This window comes from Diadema antillarum, unplaced genomic scaffold (assembly GCF_040938485.1).
Source record: "Diadema antillarum isolate AM-2024a unplaced genomic scaffold, OU_Dant_1.0 seq00000565_RagTag, whole genome shotgun sequence".
In the NCBI taxonomy this organism is placed as follows: Eukaryota; Metazoa; Echinodermata; class Echinoidea; order Diadematoida; family Diadematidae; genus Diadema; species Diadema antillarum.
The window spans coordinates 1,445,600-1,466,043 of record NW_027271504.1 but is presented as its reverse complement, the minus strand read 5'-3'; the positions used below and the strand labels follow the sequence as shown (position 1 = coordinate 1,466,043).

Below are 20,444 nucleotides of genomic sequence, written 5' to 3'. Positions count from 1 at the left end.
AGGAACCAGTCCTTACATAATGCATACCATAGTCGTATGCGGAAAAACAAAAGAGAAATCAATACAGGGGACCGTCATCATAAGCAGAGCTTGACGTCGATGAGGCCCTAACAGACACAGTTACATGAAAACATCGATAAACCTACACACATAATAAATCAAGTTATACCGTACACATAAAGAATAGAGGCTGTGTGCCTGTTAAGAGAAAGACGCAGCACCATTGACTACATAATGTGCAAGTGACAGTGCGAGACAGCGTGGCATCTGACTCCATGCTCCCCCCCCCCCTCTCTTTCTCTCTCTCTTGAGTGTGTGTGTGTGTGTGTGTGTGTGTGTGTATAGGTCATTTTTGTATTCAAAGGAAATGAAACCCAAATATACAAGTGGATCGAGGACAAATCAGCCAAGTTTGATGAAAATTGGACAGTCTGTTGAAAAGTTATGAATTTTTGGTGCAGTCATCGCTGGATTAGAAGCCTACAACTCGCTTGTGACATCACAATAATATGTACCACGATATGAAAAAAAATATAAAAACAGAAATTACATGAATTTTCGATGTTAATGAAAAGTACATATCCTTTTACTTGTTATTGATATGTGATAAGAGCATTGTTATTACTCCTGCTTCTTGAAAGAGGTGTATTGTGCTCTTCATTATGCTTTGATTGTTTTTTTTTGTGGAATTTTCTGTATATAATAATAATTTCCTTTGCATCATCCATACATGACGTCACAAAGTGCTGTAGTCTTCTTCTCCAGCAATGGCTGCACCAACACTTTAAAAATTCATGACTTGAACAGATTATCCAATTTTCCTTCAACTTTGCTGATATGCTATCTATACAACACTGCTGCATTCCCTCAATTTACATACATTTGGGTTTCCTTTAAGAATAATCAAGTAATGCTGTGTACATAATAGAAATCACACACATATATATATACATATATGTATAATATATATGTATATATATATATATATATATATATATATACATCATATAATTATATATATGACATATTATATAATATACATATACATATATATGTGTGTGTGTGTGTATACACACTACTTTATGTATTCATATAGTTATACATTTTTACTACATGAACACATGCACACCCACATATAACATACATATACAAGTACATATACCATAACAAATATCAGTGCATACCACAGAATTCTTGACAGTCAATATGTTTATTACAAATGTACATTCACATCAGAGTCATCAGTATTATTTTTTTTCTTTTTTTTTCTAACATGTAAGAACTTCTTCTTAGCTGAACCTCTGTAACATACCATTGCCAGTGATAAATCCAATGTCATTCAATCACCGTGTGAGAAATGTACCAAGCAATACATACACTACTCTCTCTCTGTATAACTTATTACTGTCTCTATAAGAAAAAAAAATTAAACGTTGAATGCATTCACATGCAACTCAAACTGAACGTAGTCAATATATCATATCATTTAGCAAACATTGGCATACAATAAATGACTGCTTTCAGGTTTAATAGAAAGGGAAAGATATCTAAGATTGACAGGTCTATTCAGGGAAGCAATCTGTGAATATTCTAAATGATGGAAACGACAGATGTTACTTTCACAGAAAAAAAAATATAAAAAACTCCATCAACATATCCCACTTTATAAGTCCTTCTTTACAGCTTGACTTCTGCCCACCCAAACCCCTATTGCTTTCACATTCTCTGTTAATGTGGGCAGTCGATAAACATTCAGTTTTACTCTGGAATAGGAAACGCTGAAACCGAAATTACTTATATACACACACTGTGTGGGTGGGTTCAGCCCACAATGAGACACAGCCAAAGGTCACTGACCTCTCTTGACTTGTTCCTGTATCTCATCTCTGCATACATACTAGTATACATCCTTACACTACGTATTAATGATGATCAATAGTTCCCCTTTTGCGCTTTCCCAGTCTCCACAAAGCAGCACAGATAAGTACAATAATTATATGTGACACTGTGTTGCTTCAAGCAAATGAGTTACCATACATGTACATAAACATTACACTTTGTGTGTGAGTGTATGTGAGTGCGAAAGTGTGTATGTATGTGTGTGCGTCTGTGTCTGTGTACATGTGCTAAACAAATATGCTTGTTGGCTATGGGGAGATAACTCCTCATAATTCATCCAATACAGTGCTAGGAGAATTGTTGATGCATTCAAACACAAGCTCTCGTTGGTTCCTCCTCATGCATGAAGGCATTTGTGGGACAGTCCACTGCATCCTCATGGAAATAACATGATCATATATTGGATAGTGAAGAGATCACAATTATTGCAAGAGTGTTGAAAATCATAACAAGAAACAGAAAGGAAGAGTGGCAGTACTCTATTTGTGTTGAATATTCAGAGCACAACACTGTCCACAACGTCATGCACTGATAGCATGTCAATGAACTTGACTATTTTTTTTTTTTAACCTGGGCACAACTTGGGGATGGTATTTTGCAGCATCACACAAGTACATACAAGGGAAAAGAGAAATCAACCAAAAACAGATTGATAAATGGACAGAAGGGCAAGACTGAAACAGCCTAACCTGGAAAACTCAATAATTCAATGCGTGCATGAACACATCATTACGACTGCTTGCCAGATGACTGCCCAACGCCAACATCACTAGATGGCGCTCTTAGTTTTACCAAGAACATCCTTGGTTTCACCACAATGGGCACAAGAAATTGACTGTGAATTTTTTTCAGCAGGTTTAGTAACAGCCGGGAACACCGAGGAAAAAAAACCCACATGTATATCCATGCACATGGACACCTACAATGCATCTTTAGATCAATCCACAAATGTTTTTATCCTGAAGACCGATAGTCTGCCAATTCAAGGGCACAGTCCTTGATTGAAACTGCATTATCATCAACTGCCATTGAGCACATTTGCATTTTAAGTGACCGCTCAGCTAAAAATTCACAAAAAGTAGGCCAGAATGAATTTTCACTCTTCTACACAGTTTGAAAGAGTAAGCTCTTAAGCTTTAAGATTGATACATACAACTTGTTGAAATGAAATCAGCCTAACTCATTCAAAAAGTGATTGAAAAAAGAGAGAATTTAAAACGGAGTTCAGTTTCGTAAAAAAAGGGAGAAAAAAGGATTTAAAGATTAGGGTCACTCAGGCGTGCTGTGCAGTAGATTCTGAAAATGCCAGAAAACAGCTGATATCTCAATTTTCTTTCTGCCTTAAGCTGCCAAGTTTCGACAGTAGGTAGAGAAGAGATTACTTTCCCCCAGGTAAGACAAAATTTAAGATTTGAGTCGGTCAAACCAAATGACTATTTCAGTCCTTTACAGAGAATCCTAAGCTGTGACTTATTGTGGGTTTTGAGCCGGGCAGTCACTATGTTCTTCTTGAGCAGACACATAGAAAGCCAGGTCAACAACTCGACTTCAGTGAGGCTTATATAATTCCCTGGAGTTTCCAAAATACATCTGAATCTTTCTCTTTCAATTGGAACTCTTACTACAAGTCAAAATGACAAATTTGGCAATGATCCCATACATTATTAGATATTGTTGTCACAAGATGCTACAGGTATTAAACATACATTTGCAAATGCCCTAGACATAGTTTAGAAATGAAAAAGAGAATAAACTGTACGAAGACACACTCAGACGTACAGGAAAAAAAATGTATACACCTGTACCCCATAGGAATGTGACAAAATACATAGAGAAAAATTTATAATTTTTACTTTTTTTTTCACACAAAGAACCGTCCTAAGGACAAAGAACATTTTACAGGTACACATAAAAATTAAAATGACACGTTAGAACCTTAATATGTCTTATTGTCACGAATGAGTATATCTGTAGGTTTGTGGAATTACGTAGCACATCTGCAACAACAACAAAAAATTAGTCATTATAATCACAAACAATGCATCAGAGACTGACAAAAAACTATGATGTGAACTGTCTCAGGTGAAAGTGTTGCATGTATCTAGAGAAGCATAAGTAGGAATCTACACACTCACATACACTTTTAAACGCCCAAGCATAGAATCAGGAAACCACTCCAAAACATGGCAAAGATGTCCCTTTCATTTGCACAAGGTGATCACATAACCCCAGTACAGGAACAGTAGGGAAAAATAAAAGGAATAAAAGCATGAGAACTATATCTAAGTTAGCCTAGCTCGAGTAGCTGTTCCACAGAGAGAGAAACTGTACTGATTGTGCTAGGATATTGTGTGTAGTATATAAGTCATTACTTTTTGGGAAAGATATGTTTGTTGTTTTGCTAAACATCTGCTGTTAAACGAAGTTCAGCTCTTATCTTGGGGTATGCATTTCTGCCTCAATGCATGCCACACAGCTACAGGACAGTTTCTCCTAGAATAATTATCATCAGCAAAACTATGCTGGAGGTTATATTGAACACTACAGGAAGATTTCTTTTTTCATGTGCTCACAAGAAACACAAGAAACACAAGTATTAGTAGTATTAGTATCAACACACGATTCATTATATTACTATGAACATGTCATATATTAATGTTTGCAGAAAAATATCACAGTATTAATAAATACAGGCCAGTCCTCTCTGGAGCATCTCATAGGGTTGACACTACTTCCAGGAAATGAGTACACTATACCTGACAACACTTGATCAATGCAAGTAGGGAGATGTAACTATCACCTAGAACTTGGAAGACACACAAGGTAAAGACTTTGAAGATCAGAAGGGACCCCCCTCAAAATAAAAATGAAGAAAAAAAAAAAGAGGCTCAAAGGGATTGAGAGACAGTTAAACAAATCTGAATGGACATATAAATCACGACATGCATATGACATAATGAAAGTTGTGTGTTTGAAGTTCTTATCTCATACATGCTACAAAATCACAAAAGAGAAAACCTGAATTAAATTCATATATAAATTTCAACTCCGAATGAACTGACGACTCGACAGAAGAAGAAAAGAGGCCCTATAGGCACCTTATCAACATGACAACTGACATGCACACATCTCCTGTACAACCTTACCTTACCTTCCATTGCATGTTTGCACATGCAAAGGTTGACAAAAACTTCACACCTGCTTTGTTGTTGTTGGAAAAATTTTAAGCAAATTAGAGCATCGCAGTAACGGGCATTGTAAATTTCACACACATTCTTGAGCAACTTTCGAAAGAGTAAGCTCCTCTTGAAAACACAGAAAGTTGAAATGTGCCATGTGAAACGAAATACACATTTTCATATCAGCGTTCCTTTGTTGTTGTTTTTTCCTTCAACAGTTCTAGTACACAAAGGGTTGTGATCTGAAGTTAGATACTACTTTTTTTTTCTTAATCTCATATAATTATTATTTTTCTATTTCCCTGAGATAGTAGTGCCAGAAAAGGAGAAAGTGAGACTGGGTCAAAGAAGAATGTGACGATGAGCGCTGTAGCTGTATAACATCAAGCTTATCTTTTATGATAGCAGGCACATGTATCGTTGGCAATCTTTAGCAATCTGGAAAGGGGCGACAGTATCGATCGAAAATATGAAAAGAATTGATAAATCATGAAAAACAAGATAAAATAAATGCAGCCCTTAGGGACGACAGATTCACTCCTACCTTACCACGGTCTTAACTACATGGACGGCTCGGGCAATGTACTACACAAAGATCTACACACATTCTCCACGGAGAGACCCCACAATATGCACCCACATATCTCTCCTGACCATCAGGGAATATACAGTGTATAAGAGCATGAAAGGTTATCACATTGGCAGAAGGTTTCTGTTTCAGAGGACACTGGATATTGCAGGTTCTGGTGAAAAATTCCAGCATTTTGAAACTCCCGTTTCTAGCATGTGAGTCTGACATACAACCGTACAGGGTTTTTCTTGCCGTCAAAGAAAACAAAGAGGGGGAAAAACAAAGAAATCATTGATATCTATTTCTCTTACCTCTTACTACTACATTTCAATCACATCAGTTCACATATAGTAGTTGCATCATGCAAAATGTAAACTTTGCCACTCCATAAACAGACTGAGGATAGAAGTATGAAGCAGCCAAGTCACCTGGTTCCATGCAATCACTCCAAAAGCTAATAAAAAAGCTCTGATGCATCAAAGATTCAGTCGTGTACTCAAAATCCTTCTCCAAGCGTTTGTCAGTGGTCGTGTAATCTTTGAGCATAACGTCATGATCTAAGATGTTATCAAAGTGAGTATCACATCCTCTGCTTTTGTATGAACAACTTCTATCATGTCTCTATCCTTTCTTCTTCTTTTTTTGCAAGGGGGGGGGGGGGGGTGGGGGCAGTCCGCAATGAAGTGAAAATCTACAATGCTGTACGAGCAATATGTGATATATTATCTGCCCATGATTCAGATGCAGCTCTTTAGATACAATTTGATTAAATCAAGGACTTTGCACAAACTGATGAATGAGCAGAACAAGTGGCACAAGCCATCTGTGAATGATCCCTGCCAATCAATCTTCAAAAGAAGAATGGCTACTTTATAGACAAATACAATGTGATATGACACACAAGCTGGGTCTCATTTGCACATGCTTTCTTGAAAAAGCTTCTGTCTGTCTGTCTGCTTAGATGCTGGAAATGTCCACTGCAAATTCACAGTGGCAACTGCAAAATTAAGCACCAACTAAGGAGTTTTTCTATTTTTTTTTTCAAGTTACTACTATTCTCTCAAAACATGCGGGGAAAAAAATTGGTGCCATAAATAGTGTAGACACGTCCTTCAAATCGTGTGTAGTACACTACTGTCTATACAAGTTTTGGAGTTGGAGCTAACGATGAGCACTACTTGGCATGGGCTGCTGTCACGCTCGTTCGGAATATACACACTCCCTAATGCCATTAATCCTTGCACTTTTCCATTCATTCTATCAGTGTCACTCTTGTTGCTGTCTTCATTTCTTTTCTTCTTTTTTTGTCACAATCTGGATAAACACACTACATATTCTATATAAGAAAATGTTTATTCAACAACAGAGACAAAAAACAAAAACAGAAACAAAAAATCCAAACACTGATGACGATAACCAGACCTGGTTTCAGAGTCTCTAGGGTGACGAGCAGACAGGTCCAGTCAACATTCCACTATCTGGTTCCCAACACTTCCTCTTGGGTACTGCCGTACTTGTCTTCCTCCTCTCTCAAAGCTGTCTTCCTTTGTACACACAGGACATACATATCTGAAAAAAAAAGATGTGGCAAAGGAGAAAAAATGGACATTAAACAAATAGTCGACGTTAATGAGGGCGTTTTGGATAAAGTGTCAATCTTCAGGTGACCAAGATGTAGCTTTCTTCTGACTAACTATCACAAGGGAGGATGGCAGCACACCCTGATCAGCAAAACATCAATAGTTTGTGTCATTTTTCTTGTTTGATGCAACACATTCCTTGACATTCTGAACACCGATATGAACCAAAAGTAGATCTTGCCCGAGTTAGAGGGCCCCAAAGATCGGAGATAAAACTTGCTGTGCGCATTTGGTTCAGATGCTTTGTGCATTATTCCCTCTGTGACACAGGTGGAGCTATGCATGGGACAAATCCCTGCAGAATGCCTGGGAGACATCAATGAATGATGAGCCTTACACAAATAATACATGCTTGTGGCCACTCCATCACAGGAATTGCTCCTCCTACGCCATAAGAAACCATTTTAGTCAAGGCGCTAATTCCTGTAAGAGGCTTAATTAAGGAGTTCGTTCAACCCATCCCGCAGCAAAGGTTTGACCAGACAGGGTGGTAGATGGGACCTCCATGAACATCCCCAGGTAGTATGTGGTTCCAAATTGTGGTGTCAGTAGAAGTTTACTGGCTATTTTTCATCATTATTTGTTGGAACAAATGTAAAAGGGTCTGCGCACGCCAAGACTATTACACACACCACTAGCACTGCTACAGGCACCAGTGCCAGTGCTGCGTGTAGTAGTCTTAGCGCACACATACTTTTTCTTCGACAAACAAGGGTTTTGCCTGCAAACTAACTTTTCATGCCAAGCTGGGGTCGGTGTAGTGTAGTTTCTAGTCGTTTTTATATCGTCTTTATTTCTCCGAGTTGAAGCAAGCCGAGTGAGAGCGCATACCCAGTGATTGCGACACCCGAATCGCAATCACTGGGTATGTGCCCTCACTCGGCTTAGCGCAATACTGCGGGCTTCTGCACAATACACAAGCTGCAACTCAGAGAAATAAAGACGAAATAAAAACGACGAGAAATTAAGACCAGGGTCGGTGACGCTTGTCGCTATTGGGGCACTGAAAATGACAAACTTGTCACAGTTTTTGCATTTATTTCATGAAGAATTCATCAAAACTGCATAAAACTATATATGTACACGTTGCTAAAGATGTCAGCAATACAGTGGGATTCATTGTAAGTTATGATATTGTACATGGTTACCATGGTAACCGGATGCCTACAGGTGATTGGTAACCCCTAAATGTCTCCTACTGCTGCAAACTTTGATTTTTTTAAATAAAATTTATAGATGCAATTAAAAAAATATTTTTATTGATTATTGTATAAAAAGTTTTCTTCTGTTGCCAAGGCAACCAGTATTATCCAATCAGGGTTCAGCTGTCAATAACTCAAAAACTAAAGCCCATAGTTTCAAAAAGCTCAACAAGCATGTCCTTCCTTCTGCATTGTGTACCACTTATGTGAAGAATATATTGAAGCATTCTCAAGTTACAGAAAAATTTGTAAACAAAGGCATAATAAACAGCCATTGAAAGAAATATCATTTTTGAATAGTAAAATGCATGAAAAAGTTGCATCCGTCGTACTTTCAACACAAATTTGACTTCAAAGTATATAGGCAAATGTAGTTTTTAGTAATGTATGGACACAAATTTCCCTTAAAAATATAGGTGAATACAGAGAGCAATTAAGCCAATTATATTCTAATGTTATCTCTTTTGAGTATTTACAGAGCGATGGTTATTCAAAACAATCCTGGAAAAGAGCAGAGGAAAGCAATAACTGTTCATGTTCGTAAAGGAAGTTTATTCAAGAATGCAGATAAATTCCTTTCTAAAGAAGGAACATACACGTGCCCTGGATTATCCATCAAAGAATTAAGCATACTTTTGTGTTCGTTAGCTTTTGTAAAAAAAAAATTATAGAATAAAATGAAAAATCATGATATGTATATTTGTATCAAAACGTGCAGTCATGAATTAATGCTTAGGAGAGAATGAGGGAAAACTCTTGGGCGTCTTTTCCCTTTTATCCAGGCTAATTTTACAGTGTTGAGGTAGGTACTTTAAGATCCGATCTACAATGGGTGATGTGCACGCAAGGCAAAGGAAACAAACCTGTCTAAATTCCAGATATTTTGGGGGGTTACCAATCACCTGTAGGCATCCGGTTACCATGGCAACCATGCACAATATAATCATAACTTACAATGAATCCCACTGTATTGCCGACATCTCTAGCAACGTGTACATTTATAGTTTTATGCAGTTTTGATGAATTCTTCATGAAATAAATGCAAAAACTGTGATAAGTTTGTCATTTTCAGTGCCCCAATAGCGACAAGCGTCACCGACCATGGTCTTAATTTCTAGTCGTTTTTATTTCATCTTTATTTCTCTGAGTTGCAGCTTGTGTATTGTGCAGAAGCCCGCAGTATTGCGCTAAGCCGAGTGAGGGCGCATACCCAGTGATTGCGACAAAAAACGGTTCTGGCGTCGCAATCACCGGGTATGCGCTCTCACTCGGCTTGCTTTAACTTGGAGAAATAAAGACGAAATAAAAACGACTAGAAACTACACTACATCCACCCCAGCTTGGCGTGAAAAGTTAGTTTGCTGGCAAAAACCCTTGTTTGTCGCCTAAAAAGTCTGTATGCGCTAAGACTACTATACGCACCACTGGCATAGGCGCCTGTAGCAGTGCTAGTGGTACGGGTAGTAGTCTTAGCGTGTGCAGACTTTTTCTCGAAGAATAAGGTCTTGTCGCAACTAAAGTGGCCTGTAAAATTTTATTGATACCACAATTTGGAATCACATACTACCTACGGGTATTCCAGGGGGTCAAGCCGACCACCCCATGCAGTCAAACCTTTTCTGCGGGGTGGGTTGAACGAAGTCATTTTTTCTGGGTCCCTGCGCCTTGACTATTTAAACTTGTAGGAATTAGAGTTTCAGCATCGCTTGAAAAAAGTTCTATCTTTTGTTGGCGGTAATGTATACCATGGTATCTTTCTTGAGACCGTCTTCAGAAGGTCAAATGAGAGGCCGTCTGACTTGATGGATCAAAGACCCGATAGTGTGGGGATACCATGGAGTGATAAGGCCAGGAAAGCTTGGATATATTTGAGAATCTCTGTAACGAATTGTGTACAGGTCTTTCACAGATCTCTATGTAAGTATACACACGGCTGAAGAATCTCAAGTGGAGTCGACTGTTACTGATGAGCATATGTTTTGATGCACATATTCGCTGATGGGTGCCATTCTTGTTTTTTTAACATACTTCGGTGGGCTGTGAATGAAGATCAATTCAATCAGATCACGTTTCTAAATGCTACTGGGTCTTTAAAATACATGTATCTAACATTATGTGATTGCCTGTTCATCAATCATATCACCACAAGAATTTTAGTGACCTGGATATGAAATGAAACATTCCCTAATACGGTACATCATCATCAAAATACTCCCAATTGTGCATGAAGAGGGATAAATATATCAAATGACTGAAGGAAAAACAGACATGCTTTAACATTTAAGAAGTAGTACCATTTGAATAGATCCTAACTGAATGACTACTAGCGTTACGATAAGAAATGGATAAGGCAGGGAACAAGAGCAAATTTTGAATATTGAACTCAATGGTGCTTGATGTCAGAATATTAACATATCTTCTCCCTTCATAACCAGCAATAATGGGCATGGTGCATATACCTACATGAAAGTGGCCCTTCACAGTTAAAGGAAGCATCGGCATTCTTCTGTCAAGGCCAAATTTGGTAGAGGAAGTTAAATTTGCTGACTGCGATGACAGAAGTCCATAGTAAAAGCATTAGGCAACAGGATATGCACTGTCTTACAATGGATATCTACTGGTGAATAGTACTGACTTTCTTAATAGAATTAAATAAACATTTAGGAGCTGACAAATATATCTGCATTGAAATAGAGTGGTTAGGATGAAACAAATCAGATTTTGCTAACACTCACCATAGGGCTGGAAAAAAAAATATAAAGATTCTGGAGTTTACATCATATCCTGACTTTTTCTCACACACTGTTTCACCCGCCTCTTGAAGGCCCCATGGTAGTCTGCCCTCCAGTCTTTCTGCAAAAAAAAAAAAAATAAAGAAAAAAAAAAATACACATACATTGTACATTGTCATACATCATATACTCAATGCGGATACATGAATTTATGGTAAAAAAAAAAGGGCATTCGCAACTATGATTCAGCCAGGACGTTTTCCTCCAAATCATTATTTGCCCATTTCTGCTTGGTTCATAATCGTTTCAACACAGAAATTTGCATTGAATGGTGAGATGTTTGAAAAGGAAGTAATGCAGTAAAAGTTTCAATCAGTGAAACTTTCAACATGGTTTGAATGATAATGAAAGAATTTTGATGGTATGCATGGACATAACATTTTCTCGATCAATAGGTTAAAAGCACATACAAGTGTTTCTTGCTCATGTGAATGAACAAATATTCATAATTGTGAGTGCTGCTCTGTATGTGATTTTATTTGTAAACTGGCAGCTATTTTGAGCTTTCTCCGCCAGAAATTTCAACATGTCCACAAAATATCTAAGGTATGATCTGGCCAACATTTTCCTTAAACTGAAAATGTCTAGTCCTCCTTATACAAAATAAAAAAAATTTGCTACAATTTAATATTGATCAAAATACAAAGTTGTATCTATTAAGATGAGACAACATTTAAATACTCATATATTTTATGGAGTTGAACTCTATTACAATTTGAGTGATGGATTCATGGCTTTTACTAGTTTTATTAAGTTAACCCGTTGAGGACGGTTTGATTTTGCTACAACACACATTTCCCATAGACACCCGCCCGAGTATACTCGGGACTCGTCCTCAATGGGTCAATTGTTTTTTAAGGTGACGGCTTCTTCAAAAGGTACACAAATTCATATCATGTAATGTGTAAGGGATATCTTCATTCACCTCTGCCCTCAATATCATTCAATTGAGGATCAAAATTAAAAACAACACAGAATTCCTCATCACAATAAACAGAAAACGTGCCATTCATTATCAACTGAGCAGAGCAAAATCGTGCATCAGGTGGCCATGGAAACTTTGAGGAAATGGCCATAAAACTCTGCAAAAGGATATACACAGTTTGAAGTAAAATACTTTGTTGTAATTTTATCTGTACTAATATCAGTCTTAAACCTTTCAACTACCTTGTAAAATGTTTAACACAGTAAAACCTGTCTAAAGTTTTTAGTCAATAGAACATTGTAAAAATTCAACTTTTCCCCCTCCTTTGTTTGTTTTTACTCTAGTCTTTTCTTCTTTTTTTTGGGTGGGGTGGTCAGAAAGAGATGCTTTCACATTTGGTTTGGTCAGGAAAAAAGTAATTGTTTCCAACAGTTCCTCTTCAAACACATAAGTGCGGAAATTCTACATGGTCTTAAGCATGTCATGGGTAACTGTACTCACAGCAGCATCGACATTTGCGGGAGATTCATCATTGGGGTCTGCTAGCATAGAGATGACGCTGAGCAATATTGTCTCCACCGTATGGATCGGTAACCATCGCTCTGATGGTTTCTCGTAGCCCCACTTGTCTTCACCAGGCTCATGTAGGATTGAAATGCACACATCACCATCTTTGTCAACTGGATGGAAGGACAGGAGGAGAAAGAGAAGAAGAGGAGAGAGAGAGAGAAGGAAAAATACCAGAGTTAAGGACCACCTTAGAAATTTTTCATAACAAAAAACAAAACACTAATCTACACTGTATGCATCTTCTACAAACATTGCACATTTCGCTGCATCATAATTCTTTTTATCTATTAAATGTATTTTGTTATCTCTAAAGTAACATATATTGTCATATGAACTGAGACAAATACTGCAGAAACTTCATCACATATAAAGTCAACCAATGAACTCAGGGTCCATGCCCCCACTAGAAATTTCATCACACTGCTTATTGTAGAATTAATTCTTCATGCATTACAATTTCAATACACTTAATACACATTGTTATAATTTAAATACCTACAACAGGCCTACATTTTGCATTACCAGAGTTTTTTTTTTTTTTTTTTTTTTTTTGGGGGGGGGGGGGTTTGTATATGGGATACTCTGGGTATACGTATGGCATAGCGTGAAAGAACAGTATTAAAGGACAAGTTCACCTTCAAAGACATGTGGGTTGAGTGAATGCAGCAATATTTAGTGGAACACATCAATGAGAGTTTGAGGAAAATCGGACAATCCGTTCAAAAGTTATGAATTTTTGAAGTTTCTGCTCAGTCATGGCTGGATGATAAGACTACTATAGCTTGTGATGTCATATGAGTACAACTATATAAAGAAAGTATAAAGAAAATTCAAAATATTCTCACTTTTCTCACATAATATAAGAACACTTGACTTCTCTCTTTCAGAAGTCAGGGGGAATAATATTACCCCTAACATAAGTCACTAACAAGTCAAGGAAATGTGCACTTTATCAAAAAAGTCAAGTTTTGTGAAATTCTCTTTTTATTTTCCTTATATCGTTGTACGCATGTGACATCATACACTGTAGTAGTCTTCTCCCCCAGCAGTGATTGCACAGATATTTTTAAAATTCATAACTTTTGAACGGATTGTCGGATTTTCCCCAAATTTTCAATGATTTGTTCTACTAACATTGTTGCCTTCACTCAATCCACATGTATATGAAGGTGAACTTGTCCTTTAAAAGCTAGCCTTTTCGAATCACACTTACTGTTCGGATGCCAGATCTCTGAGACAAATTTCATTTTGGGCGGCTTATTTGGGTAGTCCTTGGGGAATATCAGGTGAGCCTTGAAGTATCCTCCTTCACTGCAGGGGACAGAATAAAGAATGAAATAAAAGAATCAAACTACGAATAGAGTTCGACATCATGTAGAAATGAATACAGAATACACCATCAAGATCTGCAGTGCGCATTATCCACTGACAAAGGAAATAGTTGCAACCATATAAATTTACCGCAGAGTGTTGGACATCAGACTGCAATGATGAGAAACTATGCCTTCTTTGCTTTAGTCACTCACATATTTGCATCCATATATTAGGGCTTTGACATTAGCAGTGGCCCAGTGGCCCAGGGTCACCAGAAATAGATGCCAGGCCACCATTTTTAAAGGAAAGAATATGGTGTTGCTGGCCCAATCGGGCCACCAAAAGAAAAAGTTAGTGTCGAGCCATGCATATATATTTTCCATTGTAGTGTGGTCAATGTATCTCAGCCTGATTATCAACATGGCATCTACACACTGTTTGTATCAATTGAAATCAATGACCACACATGATAGTATCATTTTTTTTTGTTTTTTGTAACTGATTCCACAACTAATGATCCACATCATGCAACATACACGTTTCAAGCATATGATTGCCAAAGCATGGATCAAAAAGATGAATTTCAACTAAATATAGGATGACGGACTCCAAGTACATATTATATATGTGAAGCCAAACGAAAGAATAACTCTAATGTAACAGTATGAAGAAGGACCAAACTAACAAAAAAAAAGGTATACTTTATGTTAGGATTACAAGGAAGGGGAAGAGCAAAAAGTCAGCCTAGCTAGTGAGGAAAGAAGTGAAAGGAACTGAAGAGTAGAAAACTAAACTACATTACACGTAAGTAATGAGTAAGTGCATAATTACTATTTCCAACACTACAATATAATTCAAGCACTAACTATAACGATAATAGATTGATAATTAGAAAAGCATTTTGAGAGTGCGGACCTCCACCAAACAGCTCATTTCCACCCATACACACATGCTGAAAATTGTCCATTATGCAAATGATATATAAAAAGCCTTTCAAGTGTCTCAGAGTCTACCTCATCGGCTTCCTGCATGTCACGCCTTAAGTGTGTGCACAGTGCGCACATGCACATTTCAAATATGCGCAGCTTGAACTCCCTCATTTATTGGCTCTATTTGCCAACGTTTGATATCCTTAAGAAAAAAATCATAAAAGTTCCTGGATCCAGATGGTGGTCCAGGTCATTACCAAAATTTAATAATCTGTTCTTTGTGTCATATTATTAACTTTTCCTTTAAATTTCATCCAAATCCATTCTTACTTTTTGAGTTATTTGTAAACAAGACAAACCAACACTGGCAAAGACATAGTCTCCTTGGCAGAGGTAATCACCATCATCATTACTTACAATTAAACCCGTTATCATTATCATCACTCTCATCATTTCTATCATTAAAAAACAAACATGTACATATATAGCTGATAATAATATTCCTGAGTAATGCACGAAGGTGAAGCCAATTTCATGACTCACTAAAATGTATCAGGTGGTCCCATGACCAGCAGCTCCCACTTGTAGATGTCATCGTCATCTATCAGGCCTGCCGAGAACCCACTCACAGGCTGCTTCCTCAGATCTGTTCGAGATGCAGTGAAAGGGAAACATAAGCAAACAAACAGACAAACAAATTATAGTGTGGACAGACAGGAACTATGACAAGAATGAGCAACAGCGTATGGGAAAAGATTGCAGTGGCATGCGATTTCCTTCAAATACAATGTAGCTCCAGCTCTTTATCAAATTATAGTGATTAGTGTAGACTTAAAGGTAATTTTAAGTTGACTTCCTTCTTTCTATGTGTATTCGTGTATCGATATCTAAAACCAGTTTAAAAAGGCCTTACAATCATGTCTCTCAAAAGACAAACTTGATATCAAGACATCTGTGCATATCATAATGCCTAAATCTTTAGAAGAAACCACTACTGTAATTCCCATTATCATTTTCGAAATGAACTCTACCCATATCACGCAAAATTACTTCTGTAGAATAGCGAAGTGTTTCAGAGTTTTAGCATAAGAAAGGAAATGTTTCAGGACTCACTCTGACACTACATTTAACATCCTGACCTCCATAATATTTTTCTCAAAGTGTAATATCTTGTCTATTGCCCTGTCATACTCAAGCCATGTGTTGAAATTCTGGTACCCGTATTACTAAAGAAATACTTTTCAGAAATGAATGATATCGTTTTGATGTTGGCATTACAAAATGAAATGTATATCAAAATTTGTTTGTGTTTGCGACAATTTGTACACGACAATGTGTTTCAGGGAGAAAAAAATGATAGAATGAATAATAAATGAATGATGAAATATACACTTATTTGTCAATCATTAATCAAGCATTAAAAATCAAGCCTTTTGCCATAATTCATTAAATGCTACTACAGTGTAGAAAGAAACAATAAAGTTCTAAAGAATCAATATTGGACATTTAAACATATCTCAAATCTAAATTTTGTTATCTGGGTGCATCTTTTAAGCATCTTACATCCAGGGACGTGGCTGCAACTGTGCAAGCACTTGCATGATTTACCTTGAGTCACTGTGATGGCATTTACTATAAGTTGGCAGCTTTCTCTTTAAAATCCATATTGATATACAATGTACATTAATTTGAACACTTAACCATTGTTTTGTTTATTACATTTTTCTTGGCAGTTCAGTTCTAACAGTCATATACAGCCTTACGGCATTAATATCAGTATTGGTTCATGCATGCATACATATTCTAGTAAATGATGCACACACCTGCTGACTAACCTGTGACAGAGTTTAAAGGGATGGTATGGTTTTGGTTGAGATGGGGCTTCATGTTTCCAGGTTTCCTGGTTTTTGTTTTTGTTGTTTCTTTTTTTTGTGAGATGAGAAACCTCTTATGAAATATGAAAAAGCAGACAGTTCTATGAGGAATTCAAAGTTCATCTGATGAAAATTGGTTTTGAAATGGTAGAGATATCCAAAACAAAGAGGTCCTTATACATGTACAATGTAAATGGTGGGACCCACCTTCTATTAGGACCACTTTGTACTTGGATATCAGCTATTTCAAAACCAACTTTCATCAAATAAACTTAGAATTCCCCTTAGAGTTGTATGCTTTTTCATATCTCATAAATGGTTCCTTATCAGACATCTAGAGTATATCTCTCCCTCTCAAAAAATAAAAAATAAAACCTGAATCCCCATCTCAACCAAAACTATATCATCCCTTTCATAATGAGAGAGTTATTAAATAGATAGAAAACCACCTGAAAGAATGGGCATCAAATATTTCACTGACCAAGCAACAATTCAATTTCACTGTGTTTGGTTTGTTTATTTCTTCTTTTTTTTCACATTCCAATAAAATGTAAGATGCAAGTGAAGTTACGAATGTCAAGCTATAATGTAGTTTCCTTGGGTTTCAGTCTAAACATAATTATGAAGCTTCTCGCCCCCACCCCCTCAAAAAAACAACAAACAACAAAACATCTACAACAAAAACAGCACAAGAAAAGGGTCTCTGGGTCTAACCAATTGTTACACCACTCTCCACATTGAACTGGACCAGCTTGATCCGACTAGACCACAACAGCCAAGTATTCATCGTTTTTGTTTCCTGGTTCATATTTTGTTGCCCATCTTGTTATGGGTTGCCCTAACAAATCATGGCTTGGCTTTATGTAACTTGACTAGGATACCCTTGGTACCAGGCACGTTTTAAGATCATGATGAGATAGACTACTATATATAGGGATCTAGTAGGAGTATAAACGTTACTAGCTACATTACGAATGACGGTAGCACGTCAACACAACACTAAGTTTACACTATGTTCTACACAGTCTGAATCACATCATATTCATTCACATAACGCTCCTTCTACGAACAATTCGATAAACGATACCATGCAAGCAAGACTGTCAAATTGATTTGAATTGCGGTAATCAGTGAGGATATGTAATCTACTCGTAAAGACAATGTATTCGATCTTCTGTTTTTGTTTCGATATCGAGCCCGATTTCCTTGCCTTCGAACAAAGGGCGCAACATGCATCACACAGGTCGCATTACTCTACGCATAACTCATTCGCACAATAAATGGTGAACAAGCCTCACACTACCATTCCTACGCTGCACAACACTCATTCAAACTACGTGACAGCTAACAGTTTCTCTCAAAGGTGAACTGACACGTTTAACACATTGAGGCAACTAAGAGATACGGCTGAATTACCTTGGAGCTGTCTTTTAAGCAATAAGACCCCTTGTTGTGCAGCCATATTACGCTAAACTTAGCACATTGAACTGCAATTTGCCGTAACGTCACAAACAGGAAAGTGTCGCCGCAGTTACACGGTGGTGTTTTACACAGTATGCGTATCGTACCGGCCGTACGTACGTACGTACGTATATAAGATCTATGGAAAACCGAACCACCGAGAAGTCCTACGGACGATTACGATAGTTGTTCAGCTGTTCCAGGCAGTGCTTTTGAGTGTGATCGATCAGCGTGCTCGCTGCTCTAGCTAGCTGCGCCGAAATAGCATGTCCATAGAAATAGAACCATAATTATGGAAGGCATGTAGGTCTCGCCTCACCGCGGGGGTGAAATCATCCATTTTCTTCAGTCCTCTCTCTCTCTCTCTGAGCTCTCTCTCCCTCCTAAAAATTCACATTATCCCTACTATAGCTTGTAAATTCTATTCAAGCGCGGTCTGCGATGTGTCTTTCTGCCCAAATTCTCTTTAGTTCCGTAGGCAGCATGTTTTATAAGATGATCCTGAGATACTAGTTACTCTGTTGTAACGTGATACATAATGTACTCTGTTCTAGGGAGAATGAACGCTTTATAAGAGTCTCTCTATTATCATTATTATTATTACTAAGCAGAAGGTGTAGGTGCATACGTTGGTACTGGGGCTATATCCCGACCGCGCTATTGTACAATGATAGTGATGAGGATTGATGATAATGATAATTATAATTGTGGATTTTATTCTTGAATGGTCCCACCTGGGAGCATGGTAGAATGACCAAGGAGCTTCAAACTGTGAAGCTCCTTGATAATACATACATTGTACGTATCCACATACATAATGATACACGTGTACAGAAATATCAAAAATATCAAACGTTCAGTATCTTTGGTTCTATCTTCGCCATCTAGTACATTCAGACATCTATGGATTGTTGGCAAGACTGCGCATGCGTAATTCACTTCAATTTGGTGTATGTATTCACGTTCGAGAACACAACATTCTGATAGCATGACGCCACTGCATCTCAATACCGTATTATGTTGTGTTGTGATGCCTAGCTTTACTCCAGTTCACTTGGCTCAATAGAGATGGAGAGAGAGAGAGAAAAAAAAGAGAGATACAAAATAGATCTTAAATCGCGAATAGCTATTGCTTGGAGTTCTTTGCGCCTGTTCATTTACCGAAGAAATTACAGACGTATGAAGTAGGGCCCTATAATTCAAAATTAAATTGTGTATAATATGCGTGGAAATAGGCAATTTGGCACTATATTATAGTTAGTATGACTGTTGTCGTAAATCAAATGATTGGATAAAGACTTTATATTTTGTCAAACTTCTATAGACATTATAGTTATACTACAGCTACTACTACTACTAACTAATACTTTACTACTACTACTACTACTACTACTACTACTACTACTACTAGGCTTACTAGGCCTACTGCTCCACCCGGCATCACCACTAATAATAATGATAATGATAAAAAAATATCGGAAATAGCACCAATGTTAACAATAAACAAATCAATAAAAACAACACCTCTCACAAAGTTACCTGACGTTACTTCTATTTTTACCTCTGGCGCATACTAGAAACAAAGTGTCCATAATGTGTCATTGATGACGGCCTATATATAATAACATAAGTTTTGAAGAACCCCAATGTGGTTACGTCGTTCATCAGTTCGTGTGAAGTCATGGGGACGATGACACTTTTTCATCGTCAGCAGGGAAGTCGAGGCGAACGACCGGTGTATGATAAAGTCGTATATTATAGTTTTTCCCGGTCAATTTCATACTTTGGTCATTCAAATTCATTTAACGTGCATTCAAATTCACACAGCGCACGCACGCAGAAATATTCGGGCATTCAAATTCAGAATCCGAGCGATCAATTTCGTTTATGGGCGTTCAAGTTCGTTTTTGTGAAGTCAAATTCACGATTGGGCGTTCAATTTCCAAATGCGAGCATTGCATTTCCTTCTCGTGCATTCAAATTCACGCGTTAGTCATGACCTAGTCCCGACGAGCTTGTTTGGATCGAGCGTTCATTTTCATTTTCAGGCGATCAAGTTCCTACTTCGTGCGATCAATTTAACGAGGA

At 37.4% G+C, this 20,444-nt stretch overlaps 1 protein-coding gene across 1 annotated transcript; it reads right to left on the bottom strand.

Moving 5' to 3' along the window:
* Positions 1-1,963: 1,963 nt before the first annotated feature.
* Positions 1,964-18,436, bottom strand: LOC139735179 (ubiquitin-conjugating enzyme E2 G1-like). The gene is made up of 6 exons (XM_071645941.1): positions 18,312-18,436; positions 15,565-15,667; positions 13,992-14,089; positions 12,710-12,888; positions 11,227-11,344; positions 1,964-7,218 (listed from the first exon to the last, which is right to left on the bottom strand). The coding sequence occupies exons 1-5, from the start codon at positions 18,355-18,357 to the stop codon at positions 11,264-11,266; spliced, it is 507 nt and encodes a 168-aa protein (XP_071502042.1). The 5' UTR covers positions 18,358-18,436; the 3' UTR covers positions 1,964-7,218; positions 11,227-11,263.
* Positions 18,437-20,444: the final 2,008 nt, after the last annotated feature.